The sequence below is a fragment of the Podarcis raffonei genome, chromosome 1 (assembly GCF_027172205.1).
Source record: "Podarcis raffonei isolate rPodRaf1 chromosome 1, rPodRaf1.pri, whole genome shotgun sequence".
NCBI lineage: Eukaryota > Metazoa > Chordata > Lepidosauria > Squamata > Lacertidae > Podarcis > Podarcis raffonei.
Window position 1 is genome coordinate 64,474,185 of NC_070602.1, and position 23,403 is coordinate 64,497,587.

At 47.5% G+C, this 23,403-nt stretch overlaps 1 protein-coding gene across 19 annotated transcripts in view; it reads right to left on the reverse strand.

The window, feature by feature from the left end:
- PAX6 (paired box 6) overlaps positions 1 to 23,403 on the reverse strand; it is a 42,285-nt gene that overhangs the window by 3,274 nt on the left and 15,608 nt on the right. For 5 of the 19 annotated variants that reach the window (XM_053390070.1, XM_053390061.1, XM_053390090.1 and 2 more), the window contains exons 5-12: positions 17,434 to 17,564; positions 16,410 to 16,451; positions 16,100 to 16,315; positions 14,979 to 15,144; positions 5,298 to 5,456; positions 4,372 to 4,454; positions 3,444 to 3,594; positions 3,187 to 3,302 (exon numbers count right to left, since the gene is read on the reverse strand). In XM_053390070.1, coding sequence (XP_053246045.1) covers positions 3,187 to 3,302; positions 3,444 to 3,594; positions 4,372 to 4,454; positions 5,298 to 5,456; positions 14,979 to 15,144; positions 16,100 to 16,315; positions 16,410 to 16,451; positions 17,434 to 17,564 — 1,064 coding nt within the window. Of the gene's footprint in view, positions 1 to 3,186; positions 3,303 to 3,443; positions 3,595 to 4,371; positions 4,455 to 5,297; positions 5,457 to 14,978; positions 15,145 to 16,099; positions 16,316 to 16,409; positions 16,452 to 17,433; positions 17,565 to 18,225; positions 18,302 to 18,765; positions 19,348 to 22,970; positions 23,322 to 23,403 lie in introns of those variants that run through there. The other 14 variants (XM_053390040.1, XM_053390023.1, XM_053390099.1 and 11 more) reach the window with 14 other exon arrangements.

Below are 23,403 nucleotides of genomic sequence, written 5' to 3' on the forward strand. Positions count from 1 at the left end.
AATACAATTCAGATGCACATGCCAATTAAGTAACCAACATAAACCCCTTCCCAACATTTACTCATGACTATGTATTAATATACTAGCTTCAGTTCTAAATTCAAGAGGCATGCCATACATACATACATACATACATACATACATACATACATACTGTATTTACTGCAAATGTATTTGTATTTGATTGATTGTGGGGGTGGGGGTCATAAAGAACATAGCAACCTATTCCATCACGGCCAATTCTACTATGATCTGATTTCTCCAAGCTCCAGCCTGAAATCGCTGTACCAGTCAATGCTTCATGAAAAGCCATGGAAAACCTATAGCTTCTGTATCTTCCTATGAGCTCCATCGCATGTGCACAATAATGATTGGGGACCCTAGCATTGTATCCCCCCCCCCCACTCAGCCAGCTAGTTATCCACCTGCTTACAAGCATGGGGTTTGGCAGCTCTGTTCACTTTAACACAGCTATTTAGAACTGCAGGTGCTGTTCACATCCTCCTCTCCCCCTTGGGTATTTCTAGGGTGCCAATAGCCACAGTGTCTCATCAGCCAAGGTGTAATCCTGCTAGCATTTTAATAAGCCTTTTCTCCTCACCAATGCTATACTAATGAGTTTCTCTGGTTGGGTACATTTTTTTTCTTAAACAGATTCTGAAACTTTTGCTTTATGAATTCAAATCCATGAGCGCCAATTAACTCACTACACATATTTTTCACAATTTTATCAAGTCCTTTATTTCTCTTTTCCAGTCCAGATGATCACATTCCAGGTTTGGAAAGCTCTTCCCAGTTATTGTGTACCTAACTATCATGTTCCATTGCAACAGTCCTTTTATGTTGGCTCATTCTACAACTTTTAGATCAATGGGTTGTATGCTGCCCTCCTATTCATGGAAGGCTCTTTCATCCAGTGGAGGCTTCCATGAATGGAAAGAAGGGGGAAGATGGTTTTTGCAAATTCCCCTTTTCTCCCGCAGTCCCCAGCACTATCTTCCATGAGGGTACTCAACCATTTTAGGGGAAATCAGAGAAAAGGGGGATATCACAATCCCCCCCTTCCATTCACAAAAATATCTGCTGGATCAGAGTGCCTTTCTTGAACAAATCAGGCACTTTAGAAGCTCTGATTCAGTTTAAATCACATGTACCCTACTGGAAAAACTAGTCATAGACCCCAAGTCTAAACATATTAGCCTTCATTCAGAAAATGTTTGCTGCACTTTTGTTCTATGGAAATCACTCAAGCAATGTATAACATTTTCTTACGATATAGCATGCATATTCAAAGAGATCCACAACATTTATACACAATGCATCAGCCGCATGTAAAGAACTCTCAAACAGATTGAAATCAGTGAGACAATTAATCACAACTGACTGAAATGCCATGGGGCTTAAGCACAATCAGCTCTAACTGGATCAGGACCAACCACCATTATTCAATATAGATTTAATGCATGTTTAATTCTGCACAAGACTGTATCCTATAGGTGGCATTTAGGTCTATTGATTGCCTTGTAAAGTATATAAGATCAGGGTGTCAGTTGTATACCTCAATGGGCAAACTCCCATTAATTACCTGGATGTTCCTAATACACCCTTTGGTGATAATTTTTCTATTGTTCCGGGAATTTTGCCTCTTTGAAATCAGAGTATTATGCAACTTGTATATTTACCAGGAGTGGAATACCCAAGAATATTGATAAATTTGCCTTTTAGTTGACTCATAGCCTATTAAATTGAGTTCATAAGGGATCTTAGGTATGGTCCCATTTTTTAATTAATGTTAATCAATTACAAATTAAATTATTCTGGATTAACCACTGTCACATTTTTCTACAGTAAAACATAAGAAGAGTGTGCTGGATCAGACCAATGGCCCATCTGATTCAGTAACCTGTTATCTCAGTAGCCAATGTATATCAATGGTCATGGACATCATTTAGAATCATGCTGTAGTCAAAAGCAAGTCTTCTTTAAAAAATGTGGGGGACTCTAATAGTGAGTTAATAAACAAGGTTAGTGGGCATTAGAGGGTGTCTAAACTGTCCTTCAACACTACTGTGGTGAATTAGAAGCAGGTTCCAGCCGTGCTTCCAGACAGCAAAAAGTTACCTGCTGATAGGGTTAATGCTAAGACTCCCAACTCTGGAGAAACTCAGAGCAACGCCACTTAGCCAGCAACTTCCTGCCATCTTGCCCAATGTTCAATTCAGTTTAGATATTGCAAATTGGGTTTGAAAATCCCCATGTCACACTAATACAGGACTTTTTTAAAAAAAATGCATATGGCAGTACCAAAGGAACAGTGCTAAAAAATTGTTAGTCCTTCTTTTTATTTACTTATTCTGGCCTTCACTCCCAAGCATTACAGTTTTCCCTTTGTTTATTCTCACAAAGGTCCCTGGGATAGTGATTTGTCCAAGGCCACCCTGTGAGCTTCATGCTGGAATAGGATTTTGAACCATGTCTAAACACTATCCACCAGTGGTGCTGTCAAGGTATGACTTTGGGGAGAAAGTGCAGGGCACCAGTCATCAAAATGGCCAGGAGGACCCACCAAAAATGCCATAAGGCTGACTTACCGCACGTTGAAATAATGCACATTACCATATGGAGGTGAGAGGTGGGGGAGAGAGAGAAAGAGTGCGCCACAATTTCTTCTAAAACTACCTATCTCACACAACTACTATCCACAACAACAATTCAGTGTTTTCATACCAAAGAGCACTTTACTCTGATTAATTGTTCTCAAAATACCCTTTAGCTCTCTGTCAGAATCAAGGTGGTTAAACCTTGGCAAAAATTATGTCCCGAGGCCTGTTTGTGGATAAAGTGGAACTTCTGGCCGGCATTGTAGACCACTAGCATAGAGCCAGGCCCTGAGAGCTACTCCACGTTAATTAGACCAAGGAAGAAATCTTGATGAGTGGCCCAAGCACCTCCATTAGGCTAATCAGTCTCAAGGAGGTTCCATGTTGACTTCACAAATTTGAAGACTTAATAATGGTGTGATAACAGAAATCCCCTTGACCTTTGACAACCTCCTCTTTTGGCCTGGAATTGGCATTCTCCACCCCAACCATCGAATGGGCAAGGCTCTGCCCAGCTCAGAGAGAGAACGAGAAAGTGGGGGAGAAAGAAAGAAAGAAAGAGAGCATATTAGTGGATTATACTTACTTGCATAGGCAGGTTGTTAGCCATTGTGAAGCTAGGCATGGGTGGCAAAGCACTGTATGTGTTTGTTAGCGCGGTGTCTGTTCTGCCCAGCATTGAACCTGATGTGAAAGAGGAAACTATAATAGAATAGATAGATAGACAGGATGGACGTATTAGTTTACGCTTCAATCAGATGACTGTATTATTGTACAGAGCGTTCTGTTCTATTGCCCCAAATGGGTGACTGACTGATCAATACATTTCTGAAAGCACATTACCAGGTGTTGTGGGTTGCGGGATTGGTTGGTAGACACTTGTGCTAAAACTACTGCTGATGGGAATGTGGCTGGGGGTGTTGCTGGCTTGTCTTCTCTGATTCCTTAGCTTCTCTTCCCGTCTCCATTTTGCCCTCCTGTTGGAAAACCACACCTGCAAAACGCAAGAGCCTTTCTGTTAGCACTGTGAAAAGAGGGCCGTGTCCTATCACGCATCATTCAAAGCAGATGACCCAGCTACTTCTCTAGAGCTACTCATGGGAAGCCTCTATAAAGACAGAGCCTCACTGCAACCTTTTTTCATATCTATCTATTATCTGTTTAACAAAATGACTGGGGAATAAACATGGAACCACCGATCTACAAAGTCACCTGCATGTGTGACTGGCTTCCCACAGGGCAGATTGGATGCACATCTACTACACACCTGCACACCTGGGTTTTTGTTAGGGGGGCAGGCCTTTTGTTGGGGGGGCAGAACCTCAGTTTGCTATGTATTTTTATTGATTGGGGGCAGCTGCCCCTCCCTTGTGCCCACGCCTGCACATATATAGCTATCTAGGCAAGATCCAGATGGAACAACAAGCTCTTCTTTGGGCTTTCCTGTCCTCATGCATGGGAAGGGCTGTAGCCCGGTAGGAGAGCATCTAGCTTGGAATGCAGAAGGTTCCAGGTTCAATCTCTGGCATCTCCAGGGAGGGACTGGAGAGGCCCCTGCCTGACAGAGGGCTGCAATGCACACAACACTGAGCCAGATGGACCAGTGGGCTGACTCAGGATAAGACAGCTTCATATGTTCCTATCAGGCTGGACAGCTTTGTTGGAGACTACGTATTTCCCTCTGAAAACATCAGTGTCCCCCTTTACAGGGTGATGGGAGGGGAGGAGAGGGGAGGAGAGGAAAGAAAACATTACATAGTCACTTGAGTACCTGTATTCTTGCTTCAGGCAAGTCTATTTTGGCAGCTAGTCTCTCTCTGGCAAACACATCAGGATAGTGAGTTCTCTCGAATTCTGGTAGAAAGGAAACGTGGCGGAGTTAGTTTTAAAAACAGATCTCAGAAAGGACGGCCGCTTCCTGCTTTCAGCTGTCTATGTTTGAGTGCACTTTATGCTTTCAATCTTTTATGAGGAATATTTCCACCAAAGTGCTCCTATGATTTTTATTCCTTTCCTTTAAGAAGAGGGAGATGTCATTGTTCAATGTTCACACACACATATACATTCTCTCACCCTGCTAGATAAATATGTGATTAATACCAGACTATGCAATTATAGGAGTAGATTGTTAAGAAGGAATTGACCAGAGTTCCTCTGTGTTTGGATGTATTTAGAGCAGCCAATGCATAAGAAATGAGGGCCTCCTTTTCCTGTGCTAACATTTGAACATGAGTAAGTTAATACGTGATCATCTAATCGGATTTCAAGCAAAGCGTTTGAAATCTGGGCCTGGAATCAGAGATGCATCAAAAGAAGCAGAAGGACAACTGTCCTCTGGGGCAACTGGTGATGCCAGGACAGGAACTGCAGTCTCAGTATCCTGAAAGCTGCCCTTCAAGCATATGATGTAACCTGAGAGAAGGGCGAGGTTGGCTGCAGTCAGAAGTCTCATCAGCATGACTCAGCCAATATGCGCTGCCCAACTGCTGCACTGTGGAGCAGGTGGGTTGTCAGTTTAGAATGCTGTCCTTATCACGTCACCTCCAAGCATTTAAAAGATGCCTTTGGTAGGAAAACCATGTGAGATCCTCCTCAATGTCCATCAAAGAATTTCTTTGGAACTTGTCAGGATGGCCCAGAAGAGAGCAGAGGATGTGAAGCCCTTCCCTAGTTTTGACTCAGGCACATGCCACGTACCTTTCTCAAGCGCTTCAATTTGTTCTTGGGTGAAGGAGGTCCGATTTCTTTGCAGCTTCCTTTTCAGCTGAAGCCTCATCTGGGCCTCGTCTGAATCTTCTCCATTGGAACTGATGGAGTTGGTGTTTTCTCCCCCTCCTTCTTGTTGCGGACAACCATCTGCAACAGAATGAGGAGGCCATCCTGAGAAAGACCAAGCTGGACATCTATGCTCTAGCACAAAAAGTCAGCCGTGACCAAGGACATATCTTCTTAACCTTGCCCCAGTTACAACCACCCATCAGCTTACTTGAGGGTGAGATGAGGCCTTGATAAATTGTATGAGAAGCCTCTTATTGGTCAAGTTGTTTCTCAGTTAAACCAAACATATTTGAGGTCAACGTATGCCCAGACCCAAAACATGCTGCCACCTGATAGTTCTGCAGTACATGTATCTCATTGAAGTTACATGAAACTTCCTTGCACATAATCAGCTTGATCCAACTTCTGCTGTGGGACATGGAGCTTTTATACCCAAAGGATGTGCGCAAAGTGGGCATCTAAACAAAATCTGCATTTCCAGGCTTTGAGTGTGCATGGCAACACTTCTGGAGTTTCAGACTGAGATTGGTGTAATAGGAATTGGGGATCAGAAGCCCCGGTACTCTGTTCTAAATGGTTTGTGGACTAGAGTGTGAGGCTTAAGCCCTTGGTCCATACTGAAATACATGGACTACTGCGGGACTGGTGATATAAGGACAAGCAATGCCTTATTTAAAAGGTTTATCAGTCTTGAAATCTTGGGTGGGATAGTGACTGAAGAAAAAGGTCACCCCCCTCCCACTTGCAATACAGAGGAGTTCAAAGGAATATGGAACAAAACACAAATTAGTATGTAACAATGGGGGACATATATCATGTTCAAATAAAGAATATTCAGTTTATCTAAATAACAACATATTCCCACTGTATGAGCTAAAGATTAATAATACATTTTAATTCTATTAATAAAAGACATCACTTCTCCCTCCCATACAAATACAACAATCCAATAAAATTATTTCAAGTGGAGATGGTTGTAACTTTTTGAAAATGCCCTGCAAAAGATCCTCTCTGTATGGAATTTATTTACCTACTGCTGTACTTAAAATAGTGATGTTCAGTATTTCAGATTATCTATAATCAGTAATTCCTATCTAATCAATTAGATGTTGATAGGTTTGCAGAAAATGCTATTAAGAAACCAAACCAAGCTTGTAATCTTTTAAAAAAAATATTTATCTAGTTTTGATTTGAATTCTGCACAGTCAATTTCATTTTAAAGGTTGTGAATTTAGAAGTGCCTGCATTGTTCTGCAGTTTTATTCAACTATTGTATGAGTGTGCATTGCCTTGACACCTATTACAGAGCACAGCTGTAATTATATCATCACCAAGAACAGGCTATAATTGCTGAAAATGGAATTTTATATTTAGATAAAAGGACTGTCCATTCTTTGTAATGTGTTGCACCAGAGAAAAGTAAGATTTCTTTAAAAATTTTAACATGTAATTTTAAAAAGAAATAGTAGCGAGTTCGCTAAGTAGCTAAATATGCTATTCTGCAGCTGAGCGCCTGGCATATCATTTAAGTGGTACATTTTTAATTAGGGCATTTCCAACACTTTTAATGTAATTTCTATCATTAAACAAGAGAAAGTTTTATTGTTTTCACATTGGTGCTGGAGGTAAAGATATGCTCGTGGTCTAGCTGTCTTTCAAAGTGTCTGCAGACACTGAGGGAAAAGGGAAAGGAGGGGGGAGAAGGGTGTTTTACAAAAGGAATGGACATTTCTGTAGAGGCAAAGGAGAAGTTGTCAGTAAATTAACTCTCCCTTTCCTTTCAGAGAATAATTTGAAGCGTTTTGATGTTGCTAAATGAAAAATAGAAGAAGGGATTCTTTTGATTCTAATGCTCTGGACTAGGAAGGAAGAGAGGGAGAAAAGTTATGCTACCAAAACAAAATCCACCAGCAGTTTTCTCTCTCTCCTAAGCCTGGAAAAAATATATATATTTGTGGGAAATCAACTTTAAAGTAATATCGTTTATAATCGGCTCACAATGGGGCCCAGCCTTCAAAGCCTCAAGAGAATTGTGACAGGATCTGGTAGGGATCTTTTCAAACACTTTGAAATGTTTTAAAACCCCAACTTTCTCCCCCATTTAAACAGTTGGATTCATCTCCAGTGGTCACCATATGGGCGTTTGGAGATCTATTGAGATGACCACCAACACTTGAATAGCGAGGGGGCTGCTTTTCACCAGGACACAATGCCCGCAGAGTAAGGGAAACTATTAAACTCTTGGGGCAAGGAGGAGGGTTGGCAAACTTTCGTGGGCAGAATTTTGAGGACACAATCAGGCAGGCCCAACAAAAGGATTCTCTTGAGGCGTGCAGCGGCCCACATTGTATCACAAGGATCCCAGTCAACAGACTTTTCAGTGAAGTATGTTAACCTTTAGGCACTACTATCATTAATCACTGTCCCCTGGGCTGGGCTACTCAATGCTATTTAGGATTTTTAAAAAACTTTCTATAGGAGCTGAGGAAGAAAGAAAGAACACCCCTAAACTGGTGAATAGGCCAGTTCCATACACTGAGCCTGTTTACTCAACACCAGGAAGGGGGAAAAGAGGTGGGGGTTAGAGGAGAGAACTACTTAGCTAAGATTAGAGAAGCTTCAACTAGCAGAGGAGAGTCCAGGACAAGGGCCCTGTTTTTATTTACTAGCTAGAGTTGGTGGCTGGCTTTTTAAGTTAAGGGCACTGCTAGGAGCCTCTTCCAGGAGTCCTCCGTGTTGGAGAAAGGCAGCCCACTCAGATCTTAAGTCCTAATTACTTCTGCCTTTTCTCAGCAAGGCTGATGGACTCTGAGCCCTACGTTACACCTTGCACGCAGGTTGAGGTAGTTGAGGAGATACTTGAGCGCAACCCAGGCAAACACTGGTCGCCTTAGTCAATGATGCACGTGTGAAATTGACAGGGGCCCCAATCCTTTCCTCGATTTAAAGGAAGGGGCACTGTGGACCGTTCAAAGCTGCAGCCAATGTGCTTATTTGTAATTAAAAGCACTTCGGAGGAGAGTGCTTGGGTTCACCTGGATTTGCATCGGGTACTTCAGCCCAAGATGAATCCCCTGCTCTGAAATGACTGCGCATTACGCGGGCGAGATCCAATCAGGGGTCGCATTTGCTGCGCGGACTTTAGCGGAGGGTCAAAAATGCCTACGTGGTCGGGGATAATTCCTTCCGTGCGATTCAACCTGAACTCATGGGATAAAATGGCCTGAAATCCAAACGCTGCAGCTTATAACCAGTTTTGGAGTCAGGCTGTCCAATGCAAGAGAAGCGCTGAGCTCATATTAACAGACAGCTCAGCGGCACTTAATTCGGAGCAGCCGTTCGCAGGATCGCGGTGCACCAGTTCCCCGGTCAAATCGCATTTCTGGCCACCTGGCTGAAAAGATGGTTGAGTTTCAACCTTTTTGTCCCATTGATATCTTATATAAACGAAAGTTAAAATGAAATAAAGAAACTCCAACGGTTTGTGCGTAGCACGTATATAACCAAACCAATCCAAACCTGCAAGCGGCAACAAAGTCCCTGTGACCCAGAAGGAACAACCTTCGGTATAATAGGGACATTTTGGGTGGGTGGGAATTGGCTACTTTGTAGTTGTGGTCGAAGAGAGTGCTCCAAAAACACGCAACACTTTCGGATCTTTCCAACTCCATTCCTTACTGCTGCGCCCTCCCTCGAAGGTGGTGCCAGCGCTGGGCAAAAGCCCCAATCTGCCCTGTTTTCGGCGCGCGCCTTTGGAGGCTGCGTGCGGATGGGTCTGTGTGGGTGCGCAAGAAATTTTCGTCTGCTGCGACTTGAGGCTTGATTCCCCCAGCCCAGCTGCTCTCGGGGAGGCGGTTTGGGATCCTAAGGGCCTGCGTGGAGTCATTTCTCAGCTCCTTTTTCACCGCTTAGCCAAGGCAGTTTTGGAGAAATGGCAGGAGCCGTTAAAACTAAAGGAACCAGATTCAATCCACGAAAAGCAGGGATAATTCTCTCCTCCTGCAAGGCGAAAATGGCCCCAAAGCAGGATTTGTTTTCTTTTTCCAGGTTAAGGGGGAATTTAAAAGCAAAAAAAGGAAGCAACCTCAACCCGCTCCTCATCCATTCTCCAGTCAGCCTCCGCTTCTAATGACCCGCAAAGCCCCATGGATATCAATGGGAGGGTCCCCATTGACTTCAACAGAATGACGGTTGCACCCGAAATCAAGAGCTCTTCGTTTTCTTTAAGGAGCACTTATGACAACGTTTTCGCTTGTCTTCATTCTGCTGTTTTAAGGCCCTTTTCTCTCCCCGCCCCCCTCAAAACGGTGTCTGTTTAAACTATTTTAAGTTTTGCTTTGGAAAGACAGATATATGTGTGCGTGCGTGTTTGTTTTTAAGGAAAAAGAAATGCCAGACAATTAAGATATCTTTCTTTCTTTTAAAATGAGACTTGAAAAAAAGAAGAAGCCTATAAAGGAATGAACTCAATAGCCCGTTCCACCTTCTAGACCTAATCCGTAAGAAAAAGCGAGTGAATATGCTGTCGCTATTATCCTATAGCTAGACCATCTGACGCTGGGTATAGGATTTGTTTTCCAGGAAAGGGGAAAAAACGGGGGGGGGGGATAAAAGACGCTGGGAAATAAAATCATTCCTTAGTTTCTTAGTGTCTTAATCAGTGAGGCGGAAAACTAGCAGAGAGGGGGGAAAGAAAGAAAGATAGCAAACCGATTGCGGCACCTTTCAGCTGTGGAGCTGGGATCAAAACATTGTAGCATCTGTTGAAAGAGAAAGTGTCTAAATCCTATAGAAGGCTTTAGTCTTATAAGGAGGGGCGAGAGGAGGCGGAGGGGGGGGGGAGATAAGAAACAGTGTCTCAGTGATCCCTAAAACCGCTAAATCACTGGAGAATTTCTCCCGGATAGAGATGTCTCTTTTTGTTCTGTCAGCCCTCATGTATCCATTATTTTATTCACTGCTGCATGGCGTTTATCAGATTGAGACCATATTTGTCCCCCTCTGAGACCTAACCTTGCCTTATGCTTTTGGAGTAATGGACTCTTAAAATCCAGGAACACAGAGGCAGCCCGGCGAGGGGGGGCACCCGAGTCCCCCGTATGAATATTCCAGGGCAGAGGCATTTTATTAATTTTAATTTAGTGGTGCGCGTCTCTCTCTCCTCTTCTCTCCCCCCCCCGCCCCAGCGCCTCAGCCAAGGCCTCTACGCCCCCTCTCCCGCTTTCCTCGTCCACATTTTTTGAGGTTGACTCAGGGCCAAGAATATAGCAGGCCCCCATCCGCAAGCTTTATTCCCATTCATTTGTTTTAACTATATGCCAACTGGTGATTAATGGGGGTCTTTGAAACCCTGGCACCCAGATCCTATACACGTTGGCTGGAAGAAGAAGAAGAAGAAGAAGAAGAAGAAGAAGAAGAAGAAGAAGAAGAAGAAGAAGAAGAAGAAGAAGATGATTATGATCAGTGGGCCTTACTTCCATGTAAATGTGCTTTAGGGAGAGCAGTTGAATACGCTCTGGGGGAAACGATCCAGCCACAGTTAAGCACTTTTAAGATTGTAGTCCCATGGGCGTTTAATGGGAAGCTGGACTCGTTGTCTAAAACGGGGCTTTTCTTCTGAGTAAACCTCTTACCAGCAGATCTCACTGGTGTAAATGGGATGGATTGATCCGCGCGCTCCCATTAAAACCGGTGGGATTTACAAGGGCTTAACTACAGTGGCTGAATCCTGCCCCTCGTCTCCCTCCACGGGCCCTAGCCAAATACTGCCTGAAATCCAGCACAAAAACCGAAAACAAAATTCTGTGGATCCAGCGCTCCTGTCTGGAGAATTTAGAGAGCAAACCCACGCCCTGTCCCGCACCGGTTAATCTTTAACCCCAAGGATCTCCTCAGTTTTTCTGCGGGGGAAGGTGTGTGCTTCGGTTTAAAATTTAAATTTTAAAGGATGAGGGTGGGGGCTGCTGTTTCAGGAAACTATAGAGGAATAAGACAACGCGTCTTTTCCGAAAGGGCTTCACGCCCAATTCCCAATGATTCTGCGACAGATCTCACTTCCTTTCAAAACAACAACAACAATATCTGGGAAGGGAGAGAATCCCGATTTTAAAATAACTAAATACGCGCCTGGCGATGAAATGTACCCTCGGTTCAGATATTACAGCAACGGACTTCAAGCAACCTGTTATCTCACTGCAAACACGCACGCACCAACCCGGGTGGGTGGGTGTGGAGGAAGAAATATTGAGCCCAACAAACTGAGGGTGAGATATCAAAATTGGACCTTTCGACACCCAGAGAGAGAGTTTCTTGACTCCCGCCCGCCCCCGCCCCCGTTTACCCTTGGTGGGGCTGCATATGTTCCTACACTCTAGTTTATGACAATGATCCGCTTTGGTATAATATCCGATATAACATTCAAATAATTTCCCAGCTTCTTGTGATCAGGCTCTCTTCTTCCCTCTCTGATGAGATCTGAAGTATCTGGAACCCTATTAATTGCCAACGATCTCTCTCACTGACTCTCTCACACACTTCGACGATCTGTAGGCTATACATATGATCTATTTAAATAATCCTCTTATTTGGGGTTGTGACTTGTAGGTTGCGAATCTGGGCGAGCTAATCTGCGCCAATGTGCTCACCCTGATCCTGACAGCAAGTCCCATCCAGCTTAGAAGGGCTAAGGTTGCTATTCTAGAACATAGGAAGTCAGAGAAGCCAATGTTAGGTGGCTTTAGCGGGGTTGCCTAAAGGTTGGGATGCAAGTTCCATTGGAGCCATTCTTAGCATCGGGCTGTTTAGGGCCCTAGCCTGAGGGCCAGATCCTTACATCAGCAATCTTAAAACCGAATCCGCAGAAAACCTGTGGATTGCAGTTCAACGTGTTTCCCAGCAAGGATGCTGAGTTTTGCAGCTAGCTAGACCCTGACTTGGGACTTTGTAAATCATTTTGATCTTCTTCCGGGCAAATGCGCTCAGGATCGTGGCACTGTCAGCCTGAGATTAGACGTCGTGGGGTTTAACTGCAGAGTTAACATACAACCAGGAAAATTCCCCGTGCAAGACCCTCGACGAGCCTGGGGCTGCCCTGCCTCTCTTCCTTGTTAATTTCAATCCAGGGTGGATCGTCCCCGAGGCCGTGGACCGCCATAGCAAAAAAAGGAGCCGGGATGCCAGTGTTGAGAACCTCCTAGTTTTAAGAGTCCGAGTTATACACACAAAGAAAAAAGAAAGGCGGATTTAGCCTTTCTGATATTCAGGACTGATTTGAATCGGTTGGAATCCGAATTCTTCCATTGCCCTGCAGGAACTGTGAGTGAATCTTTGCGCCTGGGACCATCTAAGTTATATATAACGCGGCCTATAGAGGCATGCAGCTTACAGTTCAGGTAAGGGGAAGGCGATTCCTTCATATCGCTGTTACTCAGATCAGCTGAACAGCTGGCTTTAGGCGCCGTTCAACAACCACCCCCTGCCTACCCTCTGTCCGCATTCCGAAGCGAAGCTCAGGCGCAGCTTCCTCACGCCGCCATCCTCAACGAAAGGGCCCTTCCTCGCTTTGCTTCGCGTGTCCCTCTCCTTACTCCAGAACTTGGCAGCTCTAAGGAATTGGAAAGACCTGGGTGCTGCTTTAGAGTCCCAGAGGCCGATGTCCAGTTCTGGAATAAGCCACTAAAAGTCCGGTGGCACTTTGAAAGACTAATAGGTTTCATGGCCTCCGTGACTCAGAACAAGTCCCAGGGCAACTGATGCCACCACAAACAGCCTTGAAGGTACCACAAGGCTCTTCTTGACTGTGGGCTTGTTTTTCGCTCCTTACACTACATGGACGCCACTCTCCCTTTGGAAGAGGTCGGCAATATGTGGTCTTAAAGACCTGGGTGCCGGATCAGGTCTCCCTAACCCTTCCATCCCTCCCAGGGGAGCACTTACCCAGCCACTCAGAGCACCAGTCTGAAAAAAGGATGGTTCATTGAAATCAGTGGAACTCAATTCCAACTAAGTGTGGTTAGCTGGGACTGAAGTGTCAAAGGTGCTAACCGGCGGGTGGGGGTGGGGTGGGGGTCTCAGTGAGCAGACTGGCTCCCCATCATCCTCCAGCCCCACTGCATTCTTCCTCCCCAATGGGAGATCTGAGAGTTGGGACGGTAATAGGATGCCCCGAAGCTCTTGTCTTTCCAGGGTCTCTCCTAGACTGCTCCCTTCTCTTAAAACTGACATGTCTAATTGGCAAGCGGAGCCATATCGTGTCCAGAGGTCTCCTGTGGAACATTTCTACAGCTGTCTCCTTCAACTAGACGCTTATTCATGTCGCCTTAATGAGAAACAAAACGATCTCTAATGAGCAATTACATAGCGACAGAATTGTTCCCATAACAAATTCTTGCGTGTGACAGAAACATCCTTTGTACCAGATATTCCGCATATTGTTACTGATTTCTTTCTTTTCTCTCTCTCTTTCTCTCGTATCTTAACCTCCTTTTCGGGATGGAAAGAAAAAATCAGGTTGTTGGGGAGACACCTCTCCCGAGAGACTGACCAGAGCCAGAGAAAGGTCTCGTGGCCCACCGAGAGGCCGCCTTGGCAAACAAAAACAAACCCGTCGCGATTATTACAGCATCTCCAGGAGCGAAGGAGCGCAACCCGCCCCGGAGCCTCCGCATTAACCTCTCGCCATTCCCTACAACAAACACCTATTAATCTTCCGCGTAAACAGGGACCCACATTGGCCAAGTGGGAGCACGTCTAGCTGAGGAGCGAAGGCGCCCTTGGATCGGGAGCAGGCGGGCCACCGAAAACCTATCCAGAACCAGCTCCAGCCTGGAGCGTGACCTTTTCAGCGCCTGCACGCACGCAACCTGGAGGAAAATCCAGCCGACCCACTTCTCCTCTGCTTTTCCCGCAAAGGCTATTACGTTTGTCCTACCTTCCTAATTCCCTCTACTACCCTTGCAAGCAAAGAAAAGACACGCCGAGATGGAAACCAACCAGCTAACCAGAGCTGGAAGAAGCCAGAAGCTTCTCTTGCTTCCTCGTCCATCTTTCTAGGTGCTTCCTCCACAGAGTCACAAAATTTGTCAATTGCCCTGAAAGCGCAATCGGATACAAGGGTGTTTTCCTCGCAATCCGTCAGCGCTTGAGCGTCTCAGACTCTAAGGAGAGGGTGGCGTGGTTGTTGGTCTGGTTTGTAAACCAAAGCCCATTTTTAATCATGTGCGCGTGTGCTTATAGGGCGTTTTCCGATCCAATGTGTGTCCGAAGAAAAGGGTAGGGTTGAGGGCTGCCAAAAAGATCCGGTTTAAAATAAAGCTGCTGCCTTTCAAACGCATCTCCGACCTGTTGCCCTCCTGAGCATTCACACGACACCCAGCCACCCCACCCCACACCACCGCTGACCATCTCGAGATATAGGAGGAGGAGGAGGAGGAGATTGCGGCGGGAGGTGGAGCCACGAGGCAGACCAGCGTGTCGAGCTTTACCACTTTGGACTTTGATGGGTCATTAGAAAAATCGGATTGATCAGGGTGGGGTGGGGGGAGGGAGAGGAGGGAGAAGAGGAGGAGGAGGAGGCTTGCTCTTTCTCGCTCTTCTGCTTACCTTGCGTTGGCTGTCCTGGCACGGAGGTCCCCGGGTACCACCCCGGCCTCGTGCCCCACGTCCCGGTCTGCCCGTTCAGCATCCTTAGCTTGTCATACATTCCATCTGCCCCCATCTGTTGCTTTTCGCTAGCCAGGTTGCGGAGGACTCTGTTGATCGAAGATACCTGAAAAGGAAGCGACATTCAACGCGATGGTAGCAAGGAGAGGAGCCGCTTTGGAAACAAAGCGGCGACAACAGCAGGAGCAACCCCCCACCCCCACCCGCTGACCACAGATCTCTAGAACCACTGGGACGTTGCTGTCAGTCCCAGAGGATGTGTGTGTGTGTGTTGTGTGTGTGTAAGAGGACTTAAAAAAAGAAAACCCAGCCCCCCAATTTATTTACAAAGAAACCATTCCCACCGATTTCAATGGGAGTCGCTTCCAAACAGGCCACCGATCGAAACCATCGCGACCCTTTTGCTCCAGCGCAGCCCCGCTGACTGCAGCAGGACTGCTCTGTAGCAAATGGGCTGTGAGAATGGCAGCCGGCTCGCGTGTTCAGCAGGACAAGCGAGGCGGGAGATGAGAGGGCTGCGGTCGCCCTTGAAAGCCAGGACGCGTCCCCTGCAATACGCGGGGTTCTCTCGCCAGCCAACGCGTTTAGAGCAGCAATCCTCTGAAAACTATTTAGGGACTTGAGCAGGTTGTGCTCAGCAGAGTTCCTTCTTCGGGAGAACTGCACCTTATGGAAAACGCACAACCCGGGCAGAAATGCCCTGTGTTTTTCAACCTAGAAATAAATCCCCCCACTGCATTGCTTTGCACATTCATAATTCGCTCGAGGAGAGTTCCCAGTTGGTCCCACCACCCTGGGGCGTAGTATTTAGCCTCCAAAAGCCACCTTGGTTTTCGGAGCCCTGTTAGCTCATAAGCCAAGGATGAGTCCTGAGCAATTTTTAAGGGCACCCATAAGTTATTCGTGCCAAATGTTGCCCTTACCCAAGGGCGGGGGAGGGAGAAATTGCGGGGGGAGGGGCTCCTTCGTGCTAGAAGATCAAAGAGAAGGGGGAGTTAGCGACAGGTCTCCTGCTATTGTTCTAGGTCAGAGAGAGAGAAAGGATTTATTGATGAACTTACGCTGGGTATATTATCGTTGGTACAGACCCCCTCCGATAGTAATCTGTCTCGGATCTCCCAAGCAAAGATGGAGGGGCACTCCCGTTTATACTGTGCTATTTTGCTTACAACTTCTGGAGTCGCTACTCTCGGTTTGCTACCTCCGATTGCCCGCGGTCGGATGGAGCCAGTTTCGTAATACCTCCCCAGAATTTTACTCACACAGCCATTCGACACCTGCATCAGGGAAGCGGACAGAAAATCACATTATTAATAATTTCAAGACAAAAATAAAATTGTTTAAGTATGCATTAAACAATGACAAGCTTACGTTTTGATTGTCCAGCACTTGGACTTTTGCATCTGCATGGGTCTATAACACAAAAATATACCTTAAATGGTATGAGAACTTACTTAGAGAGGTTTTTCTTTTCTTTTTCTTTCTTTTTCTTTTAAAAAATATTACATTTGTGGCCCTACACGCTACAAAGGTGAGATTTTTAAATTTTTTTTATTTAAAACCCACTTTGAAGGGGGGAGGGGGATAAAAACTGGAGAAAAATGTCAGATATTGGAAGGAATGTTAATATAGACATCATCAGCTCAGTTTCCAAAATACTCGGATTTCGGGAAGAGGGAAGGATCGGGAAGGTGTGGGTGGATTATAAAACGGGAATGATACTGTATCCCTAAGCCAAATCCCCGGCCAAATCGTTTTCTCATGAGCTTCTAGGGATAAACAGGCAGCAATTTCAAAAGAAACCAGCGTTGCTTATTGCTTATTCACATATACATATATATATATATACATACATACATAAATTTGCATGCAGAAACTTTCAGTTACATGGAGGGGGAAGCGGACAGTTTAACACCCCCCTGACCTGCACACGCTTGCTTGGAAAGAAGTCCCTTAACCAATCGGTGGGCTCTGCCTTCCAAAGAAGCGTCCTTAGGATCGGGCGCATTGCATCGGTCAGGTCACTCCAGCCAACTAATATTCGCCAATAGAATACAGGCGTACATATGGAAATAAGGCATATCAGGTTGTCAAGCAGCCATTGACTTAAGGCAAAAATAGATAGCTCTGTCCCCGTGGTTTTGAGAAGCAGATTGATGGCGATTTAATTTTTTTAAGAATCCTTCTCTCTGCCCCTCCCCCCGCCCCAAATAGGCTGGAGAGGGAAGGTTGCAGCTACAGAATAATACCCTTCCCTCACCCACCCACCCCCAGGATAGGCTGTGTCCGGTTTTTTTGTTTGTTTTTGTTTTGTTTTGCTTTGGTTTGTTCCTTCCTTCCCCAAGCCAGGCTGGCGTAGGGTTGCTGGAGCTGGGAAGGCGAGGCGCATTTTCACCTGCAGGATTCGGGAGATGTCACACGGCCGAGCCCCGCTGTGGGCGAGTTCCACGATTTTCTGTCGGGTTGAATCTGGCAGCGGCCGACCGTTGACAAACACGCCGCCGAGCTGGTTGACGCCGCTGTGACCTGCGTGGTGGGGGGAGGAAAACAAGGACAATGGAAGCCTCGGCTACCTGAGCTGGAGAAGGACGACCTGGGGCGCCCCAGCTCCCTCCTCCCCGGTCAGGTTGCTGCTGAGACAGAGAGTGGGGGGGAGAGGGGAAAGGGGTCGGGATGGGGGGGGTCGGTGGGGAACAGCGAGATCAACAACCAAACAACCCAAATCAGGCGCTTTTCTGGTTCTGCTTTGGAGTTGGCAAAGAGAAAAGCCCCACTTAGCGCGGGCACAGGCGAGCCAGACCTATGGCTGTGGATCTCAGGTATGAAGACTGTATACACACACACACACACACGCACAAGATGCACACACCTCCCTAGGCAAAATCACTGCAGCCAAGTAGCCACCGATACTCCAACAACCATCTATTTTACCAGTTGCAAAGCACGTTCTATACAGGAAAGCCATTCATTCATAGATAGATAGATATAGATATACATATGATCATCAAAGGAAAATTCCACCACCACAAAGACTTTCTCCCCTTTGAACTAGTCTCCTTCCCTTCCTCCCCCCCCCAAATCCTCCGCCATCCCCCCTTCTAAGCTCGACGCTGACTCCTCTCTAAGGCTCAATTCACGATCCCAACTCTGCCTCTCAAGCCCAGAAGAGCAACATTTGGTTACACACTTTCACTCAGAGACATCCTTTCAGCAGCCTTGGCACCAGCCGGCGAGTGAAGGGCACACAGCCGACTGTGGGGGAAAGGGGGTGGCTGGGGGTGGGGTGAAGGAAAAACCGTCCCCTCTCTCTTCCATGGGGCGGCGGGAGGTGGAAGATGCCTTTCGAGACCCAGCAGCGCGTGGACCCAACGCAGCCTGGAGCCCATCCACAGAAAGTCCACCTCGCCCGCCCGCCCCACCACAAAAAGCACAAAACCTGCCTGGATCAGAAACTGGCTAAGCCAAAAACAGGCGCCTCCTGCCCTCCATCTCTCTTAGCCCCCTAAATGCCACCAAGATCCCCACACCCCAAATTCCTCGTCTGGAAAAGAAGGCGAGGGAAAAGGGAATTGTTGCTATTATTTTAAAAGGAAAATAAATCGGAGTGGTCTGTTCTGAGCTTTGCGACAGTCCCTAAGCATCCTCCTAGCTACAGCTCACTTGGCCAAAAGCAACGCGAATGGATTTCTTAAAAAAAAAAAAAATGGTTCGAAAATAATTCCCCAACCTGCAGCTTGAGGCTTTGGAGGCAAAGGCTCCCTGGAGAAGGTCTGGGCTCTCTCTCTCCCTCTCTGTGTGTCTCTCTCTGTTCTGCTCTCCTCCTCTCTTTGGAGCCTCCTGCTAAATTGACTCCAGGAGCCTCGGCTTCTTAGCAATAAATAAGCTCCAAATATAGAAGAGGGGGAAAATATGATGAGTCTCTCTGACATTTGTCTTTAAAATAAAACTAGCTGCACGTCAAGTTTGAGCTTAATTTCTGGAAATAGGCGGAAGTCGCCCCGGATCATGCATGGAAGGCTAATTGAAAAGATCAGTTGGAGCACTTGTGGCAGACGTGTCACTTTATGACAGTGCTCCGCTTTTGAAAATTGCATCGTCACGACAAACAGGAGCATGATAAAAACGACCCTTTCTGTCCGGATTTGGGTATCACTCCGACGAGATTGAACTCTACTCGTTTCCCCTTCGAGGGGAAGCGACTTTTTAAGGTAGCCACGGGGCCAGTGCGGACACAACCGAGGGGGCGCGCTGCCTCCTCGATAGATCCGAAGTGACATGCGGTTTGGAGAGCGATGGAGGGAAGGGAGGGTGAAGGAGGAGGGGAGGGTGCGGGGGGAAAGAGAGAGAGAGGCAGGAACGTAAAAGCCACTAGAGAACCGACCAACGTGTGCGGTTTAAGAAATATAGGGTGGGGGCACAAGGCACAGATCCTCTTTTTCTCTCTCTGTCTCTCGGATGGACCTGCTCATCTCTCTCCCCACCCCGCAACTATGTGAAGAAGAGGAGGGAGCTTCCATCCCCGGGTCGGGGAGGTGGGGCGTCAAATGCCCCCCTTTTAATCCTCCCAATCACCACTCCTAGGTTAGGTGGTTCTGGACACCTTCCCCTTCCCCACCCCACCCCACTCCGTGTTTCTTCCCCTTACCTTCGCCCTCCCTCTCCATTGCCCTGGATTGTTGTGGAATCTGGGTTGCTCTCCTCTCCAGTCTCTCAGGGACCCGATCCAGCCTCGGCAAGCCCTTATCAGAGACCCATTGTTTCTCAGAGGGGTGGTGGGGCGCGGGGGGGTGTTTCAGAGAGAGGAGCACGTGCTTCATTCTCTCTCACGGAAACCAATGGGACTCCCAATCCCGTGGCTGTGATGTTTCCTTGGGGCCTGGGGATCCACGGAGCAAGATCTCCCTCTCCCTCTTTCACTCCCACACACGCATGGGGCTGTGGACAAGAGGCCCTTTGCCCGCAGCCCCGCCAGAAATGTATCTCTGCGCGCGGCCCAACGAGGAATGCCAAACTCCCAAGTTGCGCGTAAAAAGGTTAAGCCTTAATCAATGCCTTAATTTCCCTGGAGAGGGGAGGCAGTTCGAGCCCAGTGGCAACGATTAAGCGCCTCGCCTTTCTGGGGCTAGGCTTGTAATAGGAAAGCATATGGTGTCAATTTGGAGCCCCGGCACCACATACACCCAGGAGTTGTTCGCACAAAGCCTGCAGAGCCGGCGGCGACCTTTGCGCAAAACCCGGGCTTCACCCGGACGGGATCTCCTCGCTTCACTCCTGCACAGGCTGAAGGGGAGGGGGAGGAAAAAGCGAGCGCCAAGGGCCGGCATCGAGGCATCTTCTGGCCCTCCGAGGAACACTTTGGGATGAGCTGTGCCTCAAGGCCAAGGGCCCAGGCTAGGAGAGAGGAGGGCTCGGCCTCCATGCCTTTCTCCCTGCTCCACCCTGACTGCGTCTCTTTCTGATCAGCGCTAAGGCTTAGCAAGCCGTCGGTTTAAGAGAGATCCCAGGCGAAGGAAGCAACAGAATAAATACAGGCCTTCCCGGCCGGAAAAGTTTATCATCACGCTGCCACGGTCCGCCACGGGGAATCGCCCGAAAGAATCTCCCCACACAGGGCAATTTAAAGGCGCACTCGAAACCCACAATCCTGTTTGTATGCTTATAAATGCGTCCACCCCACGCCCTTCTCCCACAGTCCAGGAGCTGAGACCTTCCTGCAAGGACCCCCAAGCCCTTCTTTGGAGGAAATCGAGTGGGGCCTCGGAAAGCCGACGCCAGCAGCTCCACAGCGAACCGCCTTTGGCTAGGGTATCCCCGCCAAGGATTTCAACGCGACTGGCGGCCAAAGGGAGACGAAGAAGGGTCCCGCTTACTCGGAAGAAAGTCCTGCCAGAGTTCAATGGGGCCAACTCCCAAGTAAAGAGAGTGGCAGCTAAAGAAACCCTGATAATCCCAGATCCTGCGCGAAAGGCCAGAATAAATGCCCAGGCCGAGTCAACTAAACTCTGAAGTACCTTCGCTTTAGGAAGAAATACTTGGCCGGCTTTTGACTTCAAAGGCAGCATCTTTAAACATTACAGCAACTCGCTAACGAGCTCAACATTATCTCACGGAAGGGGAATTTTCTGGGCAACCAGGCCCCGTTCCATCCATCCAAAGCGATGTACTTTTAAGTCTCCCTTGGCCCCAGCAGGAGAGATTTAAGCAGGTGCTGCAACTCTCTGGTGGACTCCTGAGAACTTAAAAGTGTATCCCTTGTGACTTCTGGATTGTCCCTTAGCCCATCCGACCTCCCTACACCCAGGAAAGTCGACGGGACTTAATTTCCCAATCAAAGTCCGCGGGAAGGCGGCTGATCTGCTCGGCCAGCGCCCTAAATATATTTATTAGGAAGTGTCACAGATTTCCTTTCCACCAACACGCTGAAAATCAGCGGAGCTGCCGGTCCAGAGTGCGGGTCAAACTGCCGCAACCTTGCGAGACTTCGCTTGGAAATCCAGACAAGGCCCTCTGAGAAGGACTGCTTTGTTTGCGAGTTCTACGCAACTGACACCTTATCCCAGTGGGCTGATCTCACTGTGGGTACCATCCGGCTCCCCCAAACACAAAGAGGGCTGGGGGTGTGGCGGGATTGCGCCCGGTCCCTTGGCTTCTAGAGGAATCTACGTCCAAATAAGGGCGCTTTGTGAGAAGCCGCTGTCATTGGGGATTCCCTCTCGGGAGCCGGGAGAGGATAGCAAGACAGGCCTATGTAGGGCGTCCCTCACACGCAGCCTGGCCAAACCAAGTCCTCTCGGAAGGCAATCCTACAGGAAGCAAAGGGTTTCCCTTCTATTATTTTGACATCCAAGCGCACAGCTTTATCAGGAAGCCGTTAAGCAGCTGCTGCCAAGCTGGTCTGGAAGACGATTGAAAGGGACAAAATCTCTCATCTTCCTGAGTTTTCATTAAGTCTGGTGGGTTCAGCTCCAGGTTTCGCTTCCCATCCCAACCCCCCGGCCCCAGACCACCACAAATGACCAACATTTTCTCAGCCAAGGCCTTCAGTCTCGATCGCTTTGACATTCGCCCTTTTTTTTGCAAATCCCCACATTCCTCCAGCCAGAAGAACACACAACACGGTTAGTGACGTGGGAACTTATTGCGCATTTGCAACTTGCTTGGCGGACGATTGATTGTGTGCAATCAAGGGAAGTTCTGGTTTATTTAATTTTATAAAAATCCGATCGAGGCAGTTAATTCCAGTTCGAGGTCTCCTTGGCTTCGAAACATGTTGGAACTCATTGCAATGAAACAACCACAGACAGACGCGACTGTCCTCTGAATCCGGGTTCGGTGACCCTCGCTTGCCCTGCCTCCTGGACGGCGCTGGAGTTTATTATGTCAACACATCCAAACTGTGAAGCTATTGGGGGGCTCTCCCAACCTTTCCGCTTTGCCAGCCTCTACAAATCTAACAGGATGGATCTATAAGCACCCATCGCCGCAATCCTAAACACACTTGCACAAATCAGATCGATTTTTAATGAGACTGGCTTCCAGAAAAGTTGCGCTTTCTCACGGGAGCATTAAATCCAGTTGCATTCTCGGCGGACTTTCCCGCGGCCACTCAGATTTATTTCAACTGCACCACAACAAACTGCCCCCTTATTGTCACCTCTCGCTCAACCCAGTAGATCTCTCCACCTGGGTAACAAATCTATTTAAATCCATCTACCTTTTTCGCCCCAAGAATTTTCAAATCTACACAAGCTTCCCTGCGCCAGTACTTTGCGCCAGACATTTAGGTCATCGAGACTCCATCACCGCGAGATTTTGTGAGGAGAGTCCAACCAACAGAAGACCAAAGAAGATGATCCGATCAGGTCTTCCCTTCCCATTCAGAGGACTTTCCTTACATCGACACCCCCCCCCCCAAAAAAAATCCCCACTCACAAAGAGCTGATTTACTCCAGTGACTGCAGATCCGATCCATGAGCAGTGGGATTCTGGAGTGGTCAATTCCACACTCAATGGGTGGCCAATCGCTCCAGACGCGCCATCCACAAAGCAGCTCGCTCACGCCTCCATCTTCCCAAGCACAGTTACTTGGAAGTAAGTCCCATGGAAACGAGAAGGGCACTTACATCCCCTCCCCAAGTAAGGGTGCTTCGGATCACGGCCTCGGAAATCTCCATTCGGGAAAAGGAGCGCGTCGCTGCACCGTCTCCTGTTGCAAGAACTACCAGCTGCATCTCTCTTAGGCGAAGGACTCAAATGGCAGCCACCAAGCGCCGGGTGTTGTATCTCTCCTAAGCTTCACAACCCCCCTTTTCCAGAAGGAGCCACTTCTGCTATGATTAGTATTTTGAAAATGTGAAATTCTATA